The sequence below is a fragment of the Carya illinoinensis genome, chromosome 9, assembly GCF_018687715.1.
Source record: "Carya illinoinensis cultivar Pawnee chromosome 9, C.illinoinensisPawnee_v1, whole genome shotgun sequence".
NCBI lineage: Eukaryota > Viridiplantae > Streptophyta > Magnoliopsida > Fagales > Juglandaceae > Carya > Carya illinoinensis.
The window spans coordinates 6,077,657-6,093,229 of NC_056760.1; the positions used below are offsets into that span (position 1 = coordinate 6,077,657).

The 15,573-nt window shown below is 36.9% G+C and overlaps 1 protein-coding gene across 3 annotated transcripts; it reads right to left on the reverse strand.

Annotated features, from left to right (window-relative positions):
• Window positions 1–48: 48 nt before the first annotated feature.
• LOC122276230 (general transcription and DNA repair factor IIH subunit TFB2) lies at window positions 49–12,767 on the reverse strand. 3 transcript variants are annotated; one of them, XM_043085797.1, is made up of 15 exons: window positions 12,407–12,764; window positions 11,724–11,891; window positions 10,798–10,866; window positions 10,233–10,326; window positions 10,002–10,102; window positions 9,819–9,864; window positions 9,676–9,735; window positions 8,982–9,050; window positions 8,638–8,688; window positions 8,427–8,510; window positions 7,136–7,221; window positions 996–1,086; window positions 782–862; window positions 520–594; window positions 49–433 (listed from the first exon to the last, which is right to left on the reverse strand). In XM_043085797.1, the coding sequence occupies exons 1-15, from the start codon at window positions 12,517–12,519 to the stop codon at window positions 299–301; spliced, it is 1,323 nt and encodes a 440-aa protein (XP_042941731.1). In that variant the 5' UTR covers window positions 12,520–12,764; the 3' UTR covers window positions 49–298. The 3 variants fall into 3 exon arrangements, with proteins under 3 accessions (XP_042941731.1, XP_042941730.1, XP_042941732.1); XM_043085796.1 differs by having other exon boundaries at window positions 8,638–8,721; window positions 12,407–12,763; XM_043085798.1 differs by lacking the exons at window positions 49–433; window positions 520–594; window positions 782–862; window positions 996–1,086 and adding an exon at window positions 3,996–4,407 and having other exon boundaries at window positions 8,638–8,721; window positions 12,407–12,767.
• Window positions 12,768–15,573: the final 2,806 nt, after the last annotated feature.

Genomic DNA, 15,573 nt, shown 5'->3' on the forward strand with positions numbered 1-15,573 from the left:
AAAGAAAGATGAGTGCATAGAAATGATAAAGAAAATGCTCGAGATAAATGGAGAAAATAAATATATATTTTAAAATTTTAAGGGGAAAAAACTAAAAAAATATATGATACATGGAAGATCCTTTGATTCAACAATTCTAACTAAAGAGGACATTATACTCCCGTCATCTGTATTACAAGAGAGAGGCGAAACCCTCTCTTAAGCACCACACAGCATGTTCAGCTGCCTATTGCTCTGCTTGAAATCTATTGTTTCCCTTTATCTTCATCACAGACCAATTAAATAATATCCGAAGCTACTACTTTTGACGGCGTAAATGTTCACGCATATGGCTGTGTATTTCTGCTTTGACTACTATACGCATGCTTTTTGAATCCTCCCATAGCAACCCATTCCACTCTCGTGCGTAATCACAAGCAGCCTCGAAGACATCCTGCATGAGATAAGCTACAATCAGATACAATCATGAGAAAATGTAGTCGTTGCATGTCACTCATTAAGGTACCAAATTATTAGTACCCTAGAGGGAAATTCATCGTAGTAATGTGCAGGACTCATCTCAACTCTATTAAGATCCGATTCCCACAGCCTAATCTGTCGAAGACACCAGAAAACAAAGGAAATCATGGAAAATAAACAAAGAAACTTTAAGAGCTCTGTTCATAGATAAAAGAGCACTGCCAACTCCAAGGTCAAATAGAATCACATAAATTAGACCCCACGAATGGAGCTTAAATATATATATGTAAATACAAAGATGTATACTGAGAAAAACTGAAACCTGATCCGTGACATTTTCAGGTACAGATGGTATTCTCTCTGCTACACGAGGATGGGCATTCTGCTGAAGAAAGGTAATTATCTGCAAATATTGTTCAGGAGTTAGCACACAGAGGCTCAACTTGTGTAAATGGATCCATGTAGCGGGTCCAAAGCATAATGAAGTTGAGTTGTAAACTAGAAGGCATTAGAGCAGACTAGAAATCTACACTTGCCTGCTCTGCTGCAATACCATTTTCAAAGGCATTATATAAACTTTCTTTTGTGATTGCTCCGACTATAAGATTAGGAAGTTGATACTCTATCCTGCATATGCAAGCACAGCATTTTTCATCTAAGAAAGAATTAAGAAAATACAATAACGCCACCTGGATAGCAGGAAGATAGTAACAAAAACATGGAGCTAGATAGCAGTAAAGAGAAAATCTACTGTAAAGACGATATAGGCATTCAAGACATGAATTCAATGACGGATACAAAGGAGAAATACTCGACTCTTTAGATATAAAAAAAATATCAATATCATATGGAAGAATTGACATAATGTTGGCTCTTTGTCAATATTATTGGCCTGTTTAGAAACATTTTCAAATATGAATGAGTTCTAGTAATAAAATATTTATTGGAGCAGTATGTAAAGAATTCACTTAAATGTTCACTATTCAGACAACCCAATTCCACTTTGTAGACGAGATTTGATGAAATAATACTCTATATTTTCTTATTCACAGTGTACACACAAGTATATATATACCCTAAATACAAGAGACCCATATACCCTTATACAAACACATTATAGACAATATTTTCTAACACTCCCCCTCAAGCTGGGGCATATACATCATATAAACCCAGCTTGAAACAAATAGGTTTTAATCGACTCCAACACAAGTATTTAGTAAACACATCTGCAAGTTGATCTGCGGACTTCACAAAAACTGTAACAATGTCACCACTTAGTATCTTATCTCGAATGAAGTGACAATCAATCTCTATATGTTTAGTCCTCTCATGAAACACAGGGTTAGAGGCAATATGCAGTGCAGCTTGATTATCACAAAATAGCTGGAGAGGGATAGGAGCTGGAAACCCAATCTCTTGAAGAAAGTGTTGTAACCATGTCAGCTCACTAGTAGTATGTGCCATTGCCCTGTATTCAACTTCCGCACTAGAACGAGCTACTACTGTTTGTTTCTTACTCTTCCATGTAACCAAGTTACCTCCTACAAAGGTACAATATCCCGTAGTAGATGTTCTATCTGAAGGAGATCCTGCCCAATCAGCATCTGAAAATGCTTCAACTCTAAGATGTCCATTTGATCGATATAGTATTCCAAGGCCAGGTGCTCGCTTGAGATAACAAAGAATATGAATTACAGCATCCCAATGTGAGATCCTAGGCGTTCGTAAAAATTAACTCAGTACACTCACTGCATAAGAGATGTCTGGTCTAGTGATGGTAAGATAGTTCAATTTCCCAACAAGTCTTTGATACATACCTGAATCTCTAAACAACTCCCCTTCTTCTTTCAAGAATTTACGATTAGGATCCATAGGGGTGTCAATAGGTCGTGCACCCAACATGCCGATTTCTTCTAAAAGATCAAGTACATATTTCCTCTGAGATAGGTTGATGCCCTCTTGAGATCTACTAACTTCAATTCCAAGGAAATATCTAAGCTTGCCCAAGTCTTTCGTCTGAAACTGATCATGTAAAAATTGCTTTAGTCTAATAATTCCAGCAGAGTCACTCCCAGTAATTACAATATCATCCACGTATACAACCAACAAAATGTGACCTGCATCACTATGCAAGTGAAATACCGAGTGATCTGTTTGGCATCTGTGAAGACCAAATGTCAATACAGCATCAGAGAACCTTCCAAACCATGCTCGAGGAGATTGTTTCAAACCATATAATGCATTTTTCAACCTGCATACAGTACCTCGATACTCCCCCTGAGCAACAAACCCAGGTGGTTGCTCCATATAAACTTCCTCATGCAAGTCGCCATGGAGGAATGCAGTTTTTACATCCAGCTGCAATAAGGGCCAGTCTAAATTAGCCCTTTGCAACTGGAGATTTTGGCAACTGGAGAGAATGTCTCTTCGTAGTCAATGCCATAGGTTTGAGTGTAGCCCTTTGCAACCAAGCGGGCTTTCAGACGTTCTACAGAACCATTAGGATGAAATTTGTGTATACCCATTTACAGCCAACAAGTTGTTTACTAGGTGGTAGTGGAACAAGATCCCATGTGCCATTATGATGAAGAGCATCCATTTCATTTTCCATAGCTGTCCTCTATCCCGGATCAGATAATGCATCCTAAAGTGTCTTAGGAATAGAGAGTTTTGAAACTTGAGATGTAAAACATGAGAATGAAGGGGATAAGGCATGATATGAAACAAATTGACTAATAGGATGTTGAGTAACACAATAACGATTACCTTTGCGAAGAGCAATAGGTAGAGAGTCCGAAGTACTGGGCAACTCAGGATCTGAAGATGGAGGCACGACTGGTTGGGGCATGGGAGCCGGCGGCCGCAAGCGAAGTGAGTAAACCTGTAAAGGAACTGGGGAAGGTTGGGTGATTGTGAGGGAGATAATGTAAGATTAGGTAATGGTAGAGGATCACACTCAACACTCGAAAATGTATTTGAAAAAAAAGGTATGGACTCAAAGAAGGTAACATCAGCACTCGTGAAATAACGTCTAAGAGCAGGACTATAGCAACGATATCCTTTTTGAGTCCGGGAATAACCAACAAAGAGACACTTGGTAGAACGGGGGTCAAGTTTATCAAAACCTAGACCAAGGTTATGAACAAAGCAAACACATCCGAAGATTTTTGGTGGAAGAGAAAAAGGTGAAGATGATGGAAACAAGACGGAGAAGGGAGATGAACCATTAAGAACTGATGAAGGTATACGATTAATAAGATGACAAGCAGTAAGAACATCATCACTCCAAAACTGTTTAGGAACATGCATATGTAGCAATAGTGCTCGGGTTACATCTAACAAATGTCGGTTTTTGCGTTCAGCCACCCCATTATGTTGTTGTGTATATGAACATGATATTTGATGAACAATTCCTTTGTTACTTAGGTAAGTAGCAAAGGTACTAGATAGATATTCTCTAACATTATCAGAACGCAAGATCTGAACCTTTTTGTTAAATTGAGTTTTAATTTGTTTCTAGAACACTTGAAATATGGAGAGAAGTTCAGATCCGGCCTTCATAAAAAACAACCATGTCACACGAGAGTAGTCATCAACAAATGTAACAAAATATTGAAACTTGTTTGATTCAATGTTGATTGGTCCCCATATATCAGAGTGAACCAATTCAAAAGGACTCGATGCTCGTTTATCAATACGAGGAACAAAAGACACACGATGGTGTTTACTAAGTTGACACGCTTCACAAGAAAAGGGAGACACACTTCCCAAGTTCCTAATTTGACACTTCAAAAGAGAAAGTGAGGGATGACCCAGGTGACAGTGCCATTCAAAAGAAGATGATGAGGGGGTTGTAAGGGCTCAAGTGGGTGACTGTTGAACATCAAGGTAATACAGACCACCAGCTTCATGCCCCGTACCAATCTTGTTCCTCGTCTTGAGATCCTGAAAAACACATGAAGAGGGATAAAAAGTCACTGAACATTGTAGATTTTGAGTAATCTTACTAATAGACAACAAACTAAAAGGAAAACTCGAAGCATGTAGGACAGATGACAAGGATATGGAGTCAGTGAGTTTAGTGGATCCAATGCCTGTAACTTTAGCAAGAGAACCATTAGCAAGAGTGACATTTTTTACAGATGGTACAATATTTAACTTAGACAGGGCAGAAGACAAACTGGTCAAATGTTCATTAGCTCCTAAATCAATGATCCATGGACCTTGAGTGGATGAGACAAGACATGCGGATGCTATACCTGAGTGGGTAAGAGTAGCTATGGAAGATGAAGCCCCTATGTGACCCAAAAACCGCTCATACTCATCCTTTGATATACTAATCATATTTGAAGATCGGTTGGAGCTCGTTGACTGTGGATCATATTGGAAAGTGGCTTGATTAGCAGACCCAGATGATCTACCATGTAGATCCCAACAATAATCCACTGAGTGGTTAGTGCGACCACAATGGGTGCACTTACGAAATTCACGACCTCAAGTGCGATTATCTCTTCCCCCACGTGCATCCCCACGTGCACCTCTACCACTCCGACCTCCACGCCCAGCAAGAGCAACATAGGAAGCAGTTAAAGCAGATCTCTCATTACTCTGATCAGAAGACAATGTAGCTCGCTGAAGTCGGGAGAATACATCAGGAAATGAGGGAAGCTGTGGACTTGCCAAAATTTGAGAATGCACTGACTCATACTCCGGTTTTAAGCCAACAAGAAAGCGAACAATATTAAAATCTTCTCGTTGTTTTAGCATACTTGGAACATCAGAAGTGACGGGTTGATACATTTGGAGTTCTTCACATATGCCCATTACTTGAGAATAATATTCTTCCAGGCCCAAAGCATTCTGTTCCAACACGAAGAATTGTTTACACAGCTCATAAATACAAGTTATGTTTCCAGCACCTGAATACATCTGTTTGAGATGCCCCCACACCTCTTGAGCAGTGTCAAAATGTATTAAACTTGAGCAGATACTAGGTTCAATACTAGTCAACATCAGAGATAATATTTGAGCATCTTCCTGCTCCCATTGAGCAAATGTAGAACTAGTCGAAGCAGAAATTGGATCAATCAGATGAGTATGACGAAGACCCTTGCCTTTCAAAAACATTTCAACGGATCTTGACCACAACATGTAATTCTTTCCATTTAACTTCACCAAAGTCATAGGCAAACTAATATTTGGTGCAAGTGACATTGACTCAAATTTAGTTGTCATGGAAAAGATACCAAAATATCACAACAATCCACTTAGAAACAAAGATTTCACACAAAAAACATGAAATATGGACGAAAAACTGGAAACTACAATCTGGAAAAGTAGAAATCCAGATTAAAAACCCAAATATCGGGCCTATATCGGGTGAAACAGGTCTGAACCGATCAAAAAAGTGTTGTACCGGTTCGGAATGGGTATGTATCACCCTGAAAGTGGCCGGAACCGGACTGTATCGGCCGAAATCGGCTCTATATCGGCCGGTATCGGGTCTGTTTCGGCCGGTATATGCTCGATATGGACCTGTCTCGGATTGGGTCCGGGTCGGTCTCGGATCGGGTCCGGGTTGGTCTCGTTTGGATCTTTCTCGGATAAGCCTATCCTAACCCAGGATAGGTTTAAGCTATCTATGTTACCAAACGCGTTTTATTCCAACCTTGAATAAAACCTTATACAGGTTCAGGGTTATGCCTATTCCAGAACTGGAATACGAGCTTACCTGCAACCAAACGGTACTGGATCGGCGACGATGACCCCTTCCGGCGGTTGAAGACGACGGCAACAAGGCTCGGTACCAACAGAAGCTGCCGGCGAGTTCACCCCTGGTGTCCAGTACCGGAGATGATGTCGGAAAGTGGCCGGAAAGCGCTTCAACCACCACACGGCTCCGGCGAGCACCCAAACCACACGGAAACACGCCGGAGAACACGGTGAGTTCACAGACTACACCCGAAAACACTCTCAACCCATACAGAACTCAGATTTATGAGAATCGCGCTCTGATACCATGTAGACGAGATTTGATGAAATAATACTCTATATTTTCTTATTCACAGTGTACACACTAGTATATATATACCCTAAATACAAGAGACCCAGATACCCTTATACAAACACATTATAGACAATATATTCTAACACACTTTATATAAGAAGCAACTGGTTCCTGATTTTCAAAGAATCACTTCAACCAAAACTGCCATGTATGTAATACAAAAGAGGGATCACTTGAAAATCACAAACTACTGATTCTTATGCTTAATTTTTATGGTACTAGTCTTGGATCTGAATAAAAATAACATTCTGAATTGAGTAGGTGGTTCTATTGATGTCAAATTTGGAAGACAACAAAAACAAGAAAAAGGTTCTCAATGAAGTTTAACTTTCAAACTTTTCCAAAAGACTAGGCAAAGTAAAATATCTAGCCTTTCACCAAAGAATGCACCCCTCAAGGTTCTTCACGGAGATAGTTTTTCTTTTCAAATCCCTTGTATTTGGTTACCGCTTTATCTTGTTTATGCACCTCCCCATTATTTTAAAAGATAATAAGTATCTCACAACCACATCAAGACCTCTCCAAAAGTCGTCTTGAAAAATTCAATACCCACAAACAATTAGCGTCTACGAAGAAGAGATTCTATCAACCAATTGGTTTACATACCTTGAGAAAAGACGTAGAACTTCAGAGTGCAACTTTGAAGTGGAGTATGCATACAATCTAAAATTTGTTTCCACAACCACAAACCCCTGGGAAAAAAAAAAAAAAAAAACAGAAAGATAAAAAAAACAAGAGATGGAATATGTACTAACAAACTTATAGCTGCTGTACACACACAAACACATAATTCTTAACTGGGAAAATATTGCAGACACGAGAATCAGAAAAAAAAGGTGAGACAAAAAGACTATTATTACAATCTAAACAAGGAAAAAATATTAATCAAGTCATGACAGGTGAACCGAAGATTGAAATTGACAGTCAGAAGCACTCAGATGAATCACTCCCTGAGTGAATAAAATGACTTAAAAATATCCGATTTATCCTACGAATGACAGTTTTCAGGGCTGATGACAACAAAACAACCCAAAAATCCAAAATTGCTCAACAAGTGATAAGGGTATGTTAAAGAATGCAGGCATATAAATGTGACAGCCAACACCTTGCAATTAATGGACCACTATATTTCATGATACCAATACCATGCAGATAAAATAATTTGCTTGTTTAATGTCCAATTTAAACAGACCAACTTATACTTGTTTTTTAACATATGACCTGTAATGACCACATAATATTTTTATTTTTTTTTATGAGTATGACCACATACTGAAATTAAGAGAAATTACAAAATACTACAGAGACAAAAACCTAGGAACTGTTAGCTAAGAACATCCAAATCCTGGTTCGTATAGATATAGAAATTGTTATGAGATATCTTCTCCCACCTTCTTCAAGAAGTTAGCAGCACTGTTTGTGGTTTAATTTTACAAAAGAATTGATGAGCAGAAACAAGCAGTTCTTCCGAGGCTCCATCAGAAAATAAAGCAAAACTTTGGCTAGCTCCTGAAGCTAGTGGGCCAAGCCAGAAAGAACAGGTGTGAACATTTTTTTTTTATCGGTAAACAAGATTTTATTGATCATAAGAATACGCAAGAGCCCAAGAACACGGGAAACAGGTGTGTACATAATATTACAGAGCCCAAGCCAGCAAGAGTATAAAGGCACAAACCATAATGAAAATACCAATTATGTTCGCTGAAAGACTGATTTGTCTTCCACTCAGGAGTAAGGCCATATGCCGTGGGGCAGTGATATCACAAACAAACAAGAATGAAGATGGGAATAAAATGCAACCCTCCAACAAAAAAAAAAAAAAAAGAAATCAACTGCAGATTTAAATAGTCTGAATCTATGGACTGAACAATAATTCAGGCCTTCCCAGAAGACATACTTGTTTCCGTGACGATGAATCTGTCAAGCTTACTGAAAGATTGGTAGCTAATTTAGTAGGTATAAACCAACTCTCTTTCCTGCCCTGTAGATATGCCAAAAATCAAACCTCTAGGAGAGCAATACACCAACTATTATCTGAGGGATCATTAAGATATATTTTTTTATAACTAATAAAATATTCTACACAAAGAAAAGAAGAACTAGAATACCTGTTGGAGTTTGACCAATCCCAAATCTGTGAGGTCCTTAATCAAACTCCTCTGAATATCAGTCAACGTGTTACTATTATATGCCTAAGATGTAATGAAGCAAACGACATCATGCCAATGAAATATCCGCAATAAGCAAGAAACTTCCTAGAAAGCAGGCAGACAGGTCTCCACACATGATACAAGAATTAATTTTTCTAACTGGTAAATGTAACTTACACTCCTGCATAGGATTGAATCCAAGGCTCACCCTTTACTATTTGTTTATCATTGGGTTAAAAGAACATTGTCGAAAAGATAAGAAAAACAGTTAAAGCAACCTTTCAACAAGGCATATCCAATACCTTGCCAGTGACATGAAAACTAAGCTCTAGTAAGAATGAAATCAAATCAGCTGGATCCACACCTCGCTCCTGGAACAAAATTAGAAAAAAACAGATATAAAGTGAATAACAGCATCATGCAGAAAAATATGAAGCTGTGTTATCCTACCTAGTCAAACTCGAAATAAGTAGTAGAAGGCAAGTACCTATTTCAAGATATCATTGAACTTCCATCTCTATAATTCATTCAAAAAACAATACAATGATCCTTTCAGGAGTAAAATTTTTTGAGAAAAAAGGTCTACTTTGGGAAGCATAAAAGACAAGAATCAAGAGAGACAAAACATCCTAACTTTGTCTTTGTTCTGCAGAAAAAAAATGGTGACAATTTTTTAATCAAACGGGGAAATTGTGAGCATCTAATATGCAAGACTCTCGGGTCAAATGTTTCGTTCGTTGATAATATAACCATAAGATTTCTACAATGATCAGTAAGCACCATTGAGAGAGAGAGAGAGAGAGAGAGAGAGAGAGAGAGAGAGAGAGAGAGAGAGAGAGAGAGAGAGAGAGAGAGAGAGAGTTGGTGAGAAACCAATTCTAACGATGCTGTTGACAAAATTTCGTGGAGTGTAGAAGAAACACATATACTTGAGATGGGGACCTAGCAAGGGAAGTGGGAAGGTGAACTATGAAAAGAAGTCTCACTATCTCATACCTCAGAATTAGAGATGTACTCTCTGATGATGTACCAAAGTTGTGCGTTCATGTCCATCAGCTATAATTTGTACAGATAAAAGATATTTCAATTAAAACACATCATAAGAAGTGCAAGCAGTTCATGATTCATATGATTCATACCAAGAATTGAAAACCACTTTCAGTTAATCTTGGAGCTTCCTTCTCCCTGTACAGCATACCAAATAATCACTTTCAGTTAATAATGCACATACACATCACCATACCAAATATGAGATACAGCATACACAAAATATAAGCATATATACGACTACAATAGATTAGATTGATTCAAGAGAGAATGACCTTTGACTCAAAAGGCCTCGCTGGAAAACTTTCATCATAGAAGGGCTAATATTTAATGGCCTTTCAGCTTGAGCAGAGTTTATAAGTTGGAGCAAAAAAGACTAATTTAACAAAATAGAAAATCACAAGAGTGTAGTCAGTAAAATGAACAATGAGTAGTTGCAAACACAAATTTCTTAAAAAACATGCGCAAGTAAACAGATAATGGAAACATATAGATGAATTTAGCACCTCCCATTGTGCAAGGGCATAAACCTCAAGATCCTCCAAGCTTGGGAGCCTCACTGTTATGTCAGAAGGCATCGGTTCCCTTGGCAAAACCTCACTGTCATATTAAATGATGTGGTCATATCCCAAATAAAGTTAAAACGTCTTGAACATTGCAATAACCAAAACATCATTGACTGCATAATCATATTTTTATAGTTTTTTCATGACATTAAAAAACTGAAATAATAGGCATTCAAATTACACTTATACAGCAACTCTAATAACCTATGCATTCCAATGTCATAAATTAAATACATTCATAAGAAAACACCACAGCATATGGTGAAGTAAAATAAAAATAGAATAAGACAAGAATTGTTTCCTTTAAAACTCCATATTGGAACTAATAAAGATCATGTAATCTCTCCACAAGTGACTTATAGAATACTTGAACCATCGTAGATCTATTCCTTTTTCTGTAATTAGTAGACTCCCAATGACCCACAATCCAAAAAAAAGAGCAAGAAACACATTCATCAAAGCTAAAAAATATAAGTAAAAGTTACAGGAATGAATCTAAACTCACCCAAGTGTTACAAGCTTTTGGAGGTTTGTCTGAAATGTTGGATGAATTCTGTAAGTTGTTTCCCTTTTCCTGCCAGCAAAACATCAAAGTTCATGGTAAAAGGCCAACAGAATATGGGCAGATTCAAAACTGCAGTCCAGTAATCCAAACATGAATATTAGAATGATAATAGTGATGGCAGAATGTCATCTCAAATCATGTATAAAAAAATGTATGGCCTCTATACCAAAAACAAAAACATACAATACTAGTAATTAAGAGACTGGCTAGATGTAGCATTTTGGAAGTTCCAACAACATGCAACTAAAAGCCAAATACACTTTTAATACTAAAAATTTTCAACAAAATAAATGAAAGTGGAGAAATTTCATAGGTACTCATTATGAGGTGGAATGAAAAACTTAATTCCAGTCTTATCACATAAGCATGTACAACAGTATTGCATAGCACGAAGTCAATTCATCCAATGCCATGCAGTACGCAGTAGAACCAAGGATATCAGAAAAAACCTCAAAACTTGAGTATGTTTTCTATCCAGTATTCCCATAAAAAAGTATTGCAATCGGATGGGCATGGGCATGGATGCCTGCTCAAGCTAAGTCAAGCTTCAAAGATATGGCAGCCTTGTTGCAAGCTCCATAGGTGTTTTCTACTGCAGAAAATAATTTTATGCTAAGGGAGGGAGTATTTCCCAAGAGATTCATTCCTCATTTCCATATCTCACATCATACAACCATTTTGGTTGTTGTTGCAGTGAGAAGTACTTTAAAAAAAAATTCTTTAAATGGGTCATCTCCTCCTCAATCTGTGTATTTTATTTTTAATCCATCTTTTACACCTTCAAAGGAGCAAAAGGATTTCTTACATACATACTTCAATCTTTGTACAAAATATTGTGAATATAGTGTAAAGAAAAAGCCATTAACCTGTCAACAGTCTCAGTGAATATCCTTAATTGAATCAATCTATCAATTGCAACTCTATGCTTTGAGGACCCATCTGGAAGCACCCATTCCTCCATTGACTTGGCTGTTATTGGAACATCAATGTACAACGCTTGCAAAACATACTTCTTGGCCAGAGGTGGCAGTGACCTGAGTACCAAAGGAAAGCCACAAATGCCATCACAATATCTCAGAGAACTAACTTATCAAATAAAATATCTCAGATAACTAACTTAATGCAATAAGTCTCTAGGACTTCCACTGCATGTATGTAAACCTAAGTGATGCTGAAAATTGAACATATAGCATCTCAGAGTTTTGTTTCTTTCCAGAAAATATCAATATCAATATTCCATCATCAGGAATTGATCTTCAAGCAATTTAGCAAAACTAAAAATCTAGAACGGAAACAGATATCAATTATGATAATTTACAACAAAAGATCAGTCCGAAGAAACCATCATCATTGACGAAGAAGCAGCTAGCGTACAACGATGCATTTATTAACAATGAATTAGTCCCGCAGGATTATAAATGAGGATTCATAACAGGAAATGATATATAATTGATAAGAAAAACGACACGTATATACATTAGGGCATAAAGGATAGAAAGAAGTGATCATAAACAAACAGGAGCAGTATAGTAACAGAATAACGGAGGACCTGAGAATAGCTTCGCAGATGAATGCATTCTCGTATAGTTTATCCAGCTTCATGGCGGGCAAGGAGGACACCATGTCCATGAAATTCTTCGCTATTATCTTCACCTGAGGCATTTCGAGTACGATTCCTTTTCCGTTTTATTTTTCCTATGTAAATTTTATGTTTTCCTGAATCCGACTACGGTCCAGGGGTTTCGGCTTTTCGATAACAGAGTTTCAATCAAGCTAAAGATTCAAAGACGTAAACATCTCAGAGATTTTACAGAGAGTTAACTACGAACGAGTTGGGACGTCGTTTTATGACCTCGGTGGGGTGCTCCTCCGAGATAGTGAATACTTTGTAGGGAATTGCCTCTCCCACAGAACCACCGACTGTAGGTTTTTATTTTTATTTTTTTACTTAATAATTGAGTAAATATTTTTTAATAAATTTATAATTTTTACATTTTCAAAAGGGTTTTGCTACATACAGTCGGGAAATACAGTCGGCTGTACGGAATGAATAAAAAAAATTATAAAAAAATTATTTTATATTCAGGAGGACTTACATGAATTATAAAAAGTTATAAAAATAATGTTTTTTTTTCATATAGATCCCGTATTAATTTTTTTTTACAACCGACTGCACGCCGACTGTATTTCCCGACTGCACAAATCATTTCTATTTTCAAAAAGTGTATTTAATGAATTTAAAAAAATATTTAAAAAAAGAGAAAAAAAAAAAAAATTGACCTATTCGTTAAGGGTTTCGTTGACTCCCTATGTGAGACTACACCATCCTAACCTTTTCGGATCCAGATATAAAGAATAATAATATCTATAATTCTACCGCGTAAGTTTTGCATTTTCATTAAAATAAAATGAGATTTAGTAATAAAAAATTATTATTTTTATATAAATTTTATATTTATTTACAAAAAATATGCAAGATTTACATATTTTAGAATTACAAATATTAATTTTTATAAATAAATTATAAACATCGGTAGTTGGTCCAGATGCCTTTTTTTACCTGGTGATTAAAAAATTATTTTTTTAATAATATTGTGATTTTTTTTAAAAAATATTTTAAAATGTTAAAAAAAATAAAAAAACAATGAATACACTTATGGTACCCAAATTTGGGTCCGTGGCTATAGAGCCACTCTTATAAATACAACATAAAAATGCTCAAGTTTTTAAAGGGCTTTTACAATAAATTCCAATTGTGAATATCTTATATAGGGCTGTTCACCCAACCCGAACCCAAAAGGTGGACTTCCGACCCGACCCGAACACATAGTCTTCCAAACTAGACATTTCCGAACCGGTCAAATTAACTTATTGACCGAAAGCCGATTTTATTAAGAAATTACCCGATTACCCGACTATGTATACAAAATCTTATATACTATATTCGCTACAAATTTTTATTGCTCGCGAGGAAGAAGTAAAGCGAAGGAAGAAACCTTTCTTATGATTCCACGACTACCATAGTGATAACCACCATTAAATCCTTCAGTTGCATCTGCACGTAGATACAACATTAGCCAATGATACTTTGAAGATGTTAATATTTGCGAGAAAATCCAATGAAGTAGGAGTTCTTTCTATACCTTCACACAGATCAACATCAAGGTCAAACGTTCCATAAAATCCTCCCATTAAAGACGCTATTTGGTCCCTAGATGAAACCAATCTTGAGTAATTATGGTATACAAGTGGCTGATTCATACATCCTTCACCAAAACATGGAAAATTTTCGCCAGTTATGATTTTACTGACATTCTTGAGCATAATCATCCAGAAATGCCATGAATCTGTTGAATTCTGCACCCTACAAAGAGAACAGAGATACGCTTCCTTTTCCATAGCAAATAAGTTAGGGTCCATGTATGGCCAAAACTGAGTGAGAGGACTGAATATAGACTGAGAGTCGAGAGAGTAGAATCACGAGGGAGAGGACTGGGTGTCTGCTGGAAGGAAGAGAATCCAGTAAATGACTAAAATGCCGGTCTTTAAATTCGGTTATCGGGTATTAACCGAATTAGCCGAATAATTTCAGAACTCAAACAGAAGGCTTCCGTTTCTTACCCATTTCATTACGGGTCGGTTAATCCGGGTCGGTTGCTTTTGAATTTTCGGGCCGGGTCGGTTAAGCGGTTTAAATTTACAGCCCTAATCTCATATGCAATATTAAAAACCTACAATATCAAGGACAACAATCATCTGGCATGTGCATTCAAATTAATAATAGAGTGGATACAAAAGTCTGGTCTAACTTGTGGATTTCACCTCTATCTCCGCCAAATCTCATTCCCTCCACAACAATGATTGGCATAGACCCTCACATGACTGTTGCGGAATTGACTCTTAAGGAACCAAGAAAATGAAACTCTCTTCTACTCAATGCTTTTTTTTTTTTTTTTCTCAAAACACGATTGAGGAAATTGAGAAAATCCCTTTGGCTTAACTTCACTTCATAATGTCAAAGATAGACCAATTTGGAATTATCATTTTTCGGGAAATTTCTTTGTTAAATTAGCTTATGCAGCTATTGTTAAACAAGTCATCAATAACCCTAGCCCTTTCGATAGAAAAAAAATTTGGAAGCTCAAGGTTGAAGACAAGTTGAAATTCTTTTTATGGAAAGTTCTCAATGATATTCTCCCCACTCAAGTTCGCCTGAAAATTTATCTCTCTCCAGGATGATTTATTCGAATATCCTCTTTGCAATTCAGGCGAAGAAAGTCTATCTCATCTATTCCTTGAGTGCCCCTTTTCTAGGATCCTTTGGAGGCAATCTCCTTGGCCTATCAACACTACACCAATAGGCTCCTTGACATTAACACTTGGATCCTAGTTATTCTCAATCCTGTCAACTATTTCCAAATTGAGGAGGATGACATTCATAATTTTCAATTATTTGCTGTGATTGCCATGGACAATGTTTGGTTTTATAGGAATCAAGTGATCCACAACTTAGAAAAGAAATCTATTCATTAATTCCTAGAGCAAGTTAAAAAATCATATAATGAGCATAGTAGAGCATGGGAATGGCAAAATCAGCAACATGGTAACATTTGGGTTGACCCACCTCCAGATTTTGTGTCCATAAATTTTGATGTAGCAGTAAAAACAAATGGCAGCACTTCAGTGGCAATAGGATGGAACAACAAAGACATATTA

Excerpts from the sequence above, each read along its gene's own strand:
- LOC122276230 (XM_043085796.1), bottom strand. The coding sequence starts at position 12,519 with ATGCCTCAGGTGAAGATAATAGCGAAGAATTTCATGGACATGGTGTCC. Across the intron at positions 10,327-10,797 it reads CAAAAGCTTGTAACACTTGG|TGAGGTTTTGCCAAGGGAAC; the intron begins GTGAGTTTAGAT and ends TTAATATGACAG. Across the intron at positions 9,051-9,675 it reads AGTACATCTCTAATTCTGAG|GAGCGAGGTGTGGATCCAGC; the intron begins GTATGAGATAGT and ends ATTTTGTTCCAG.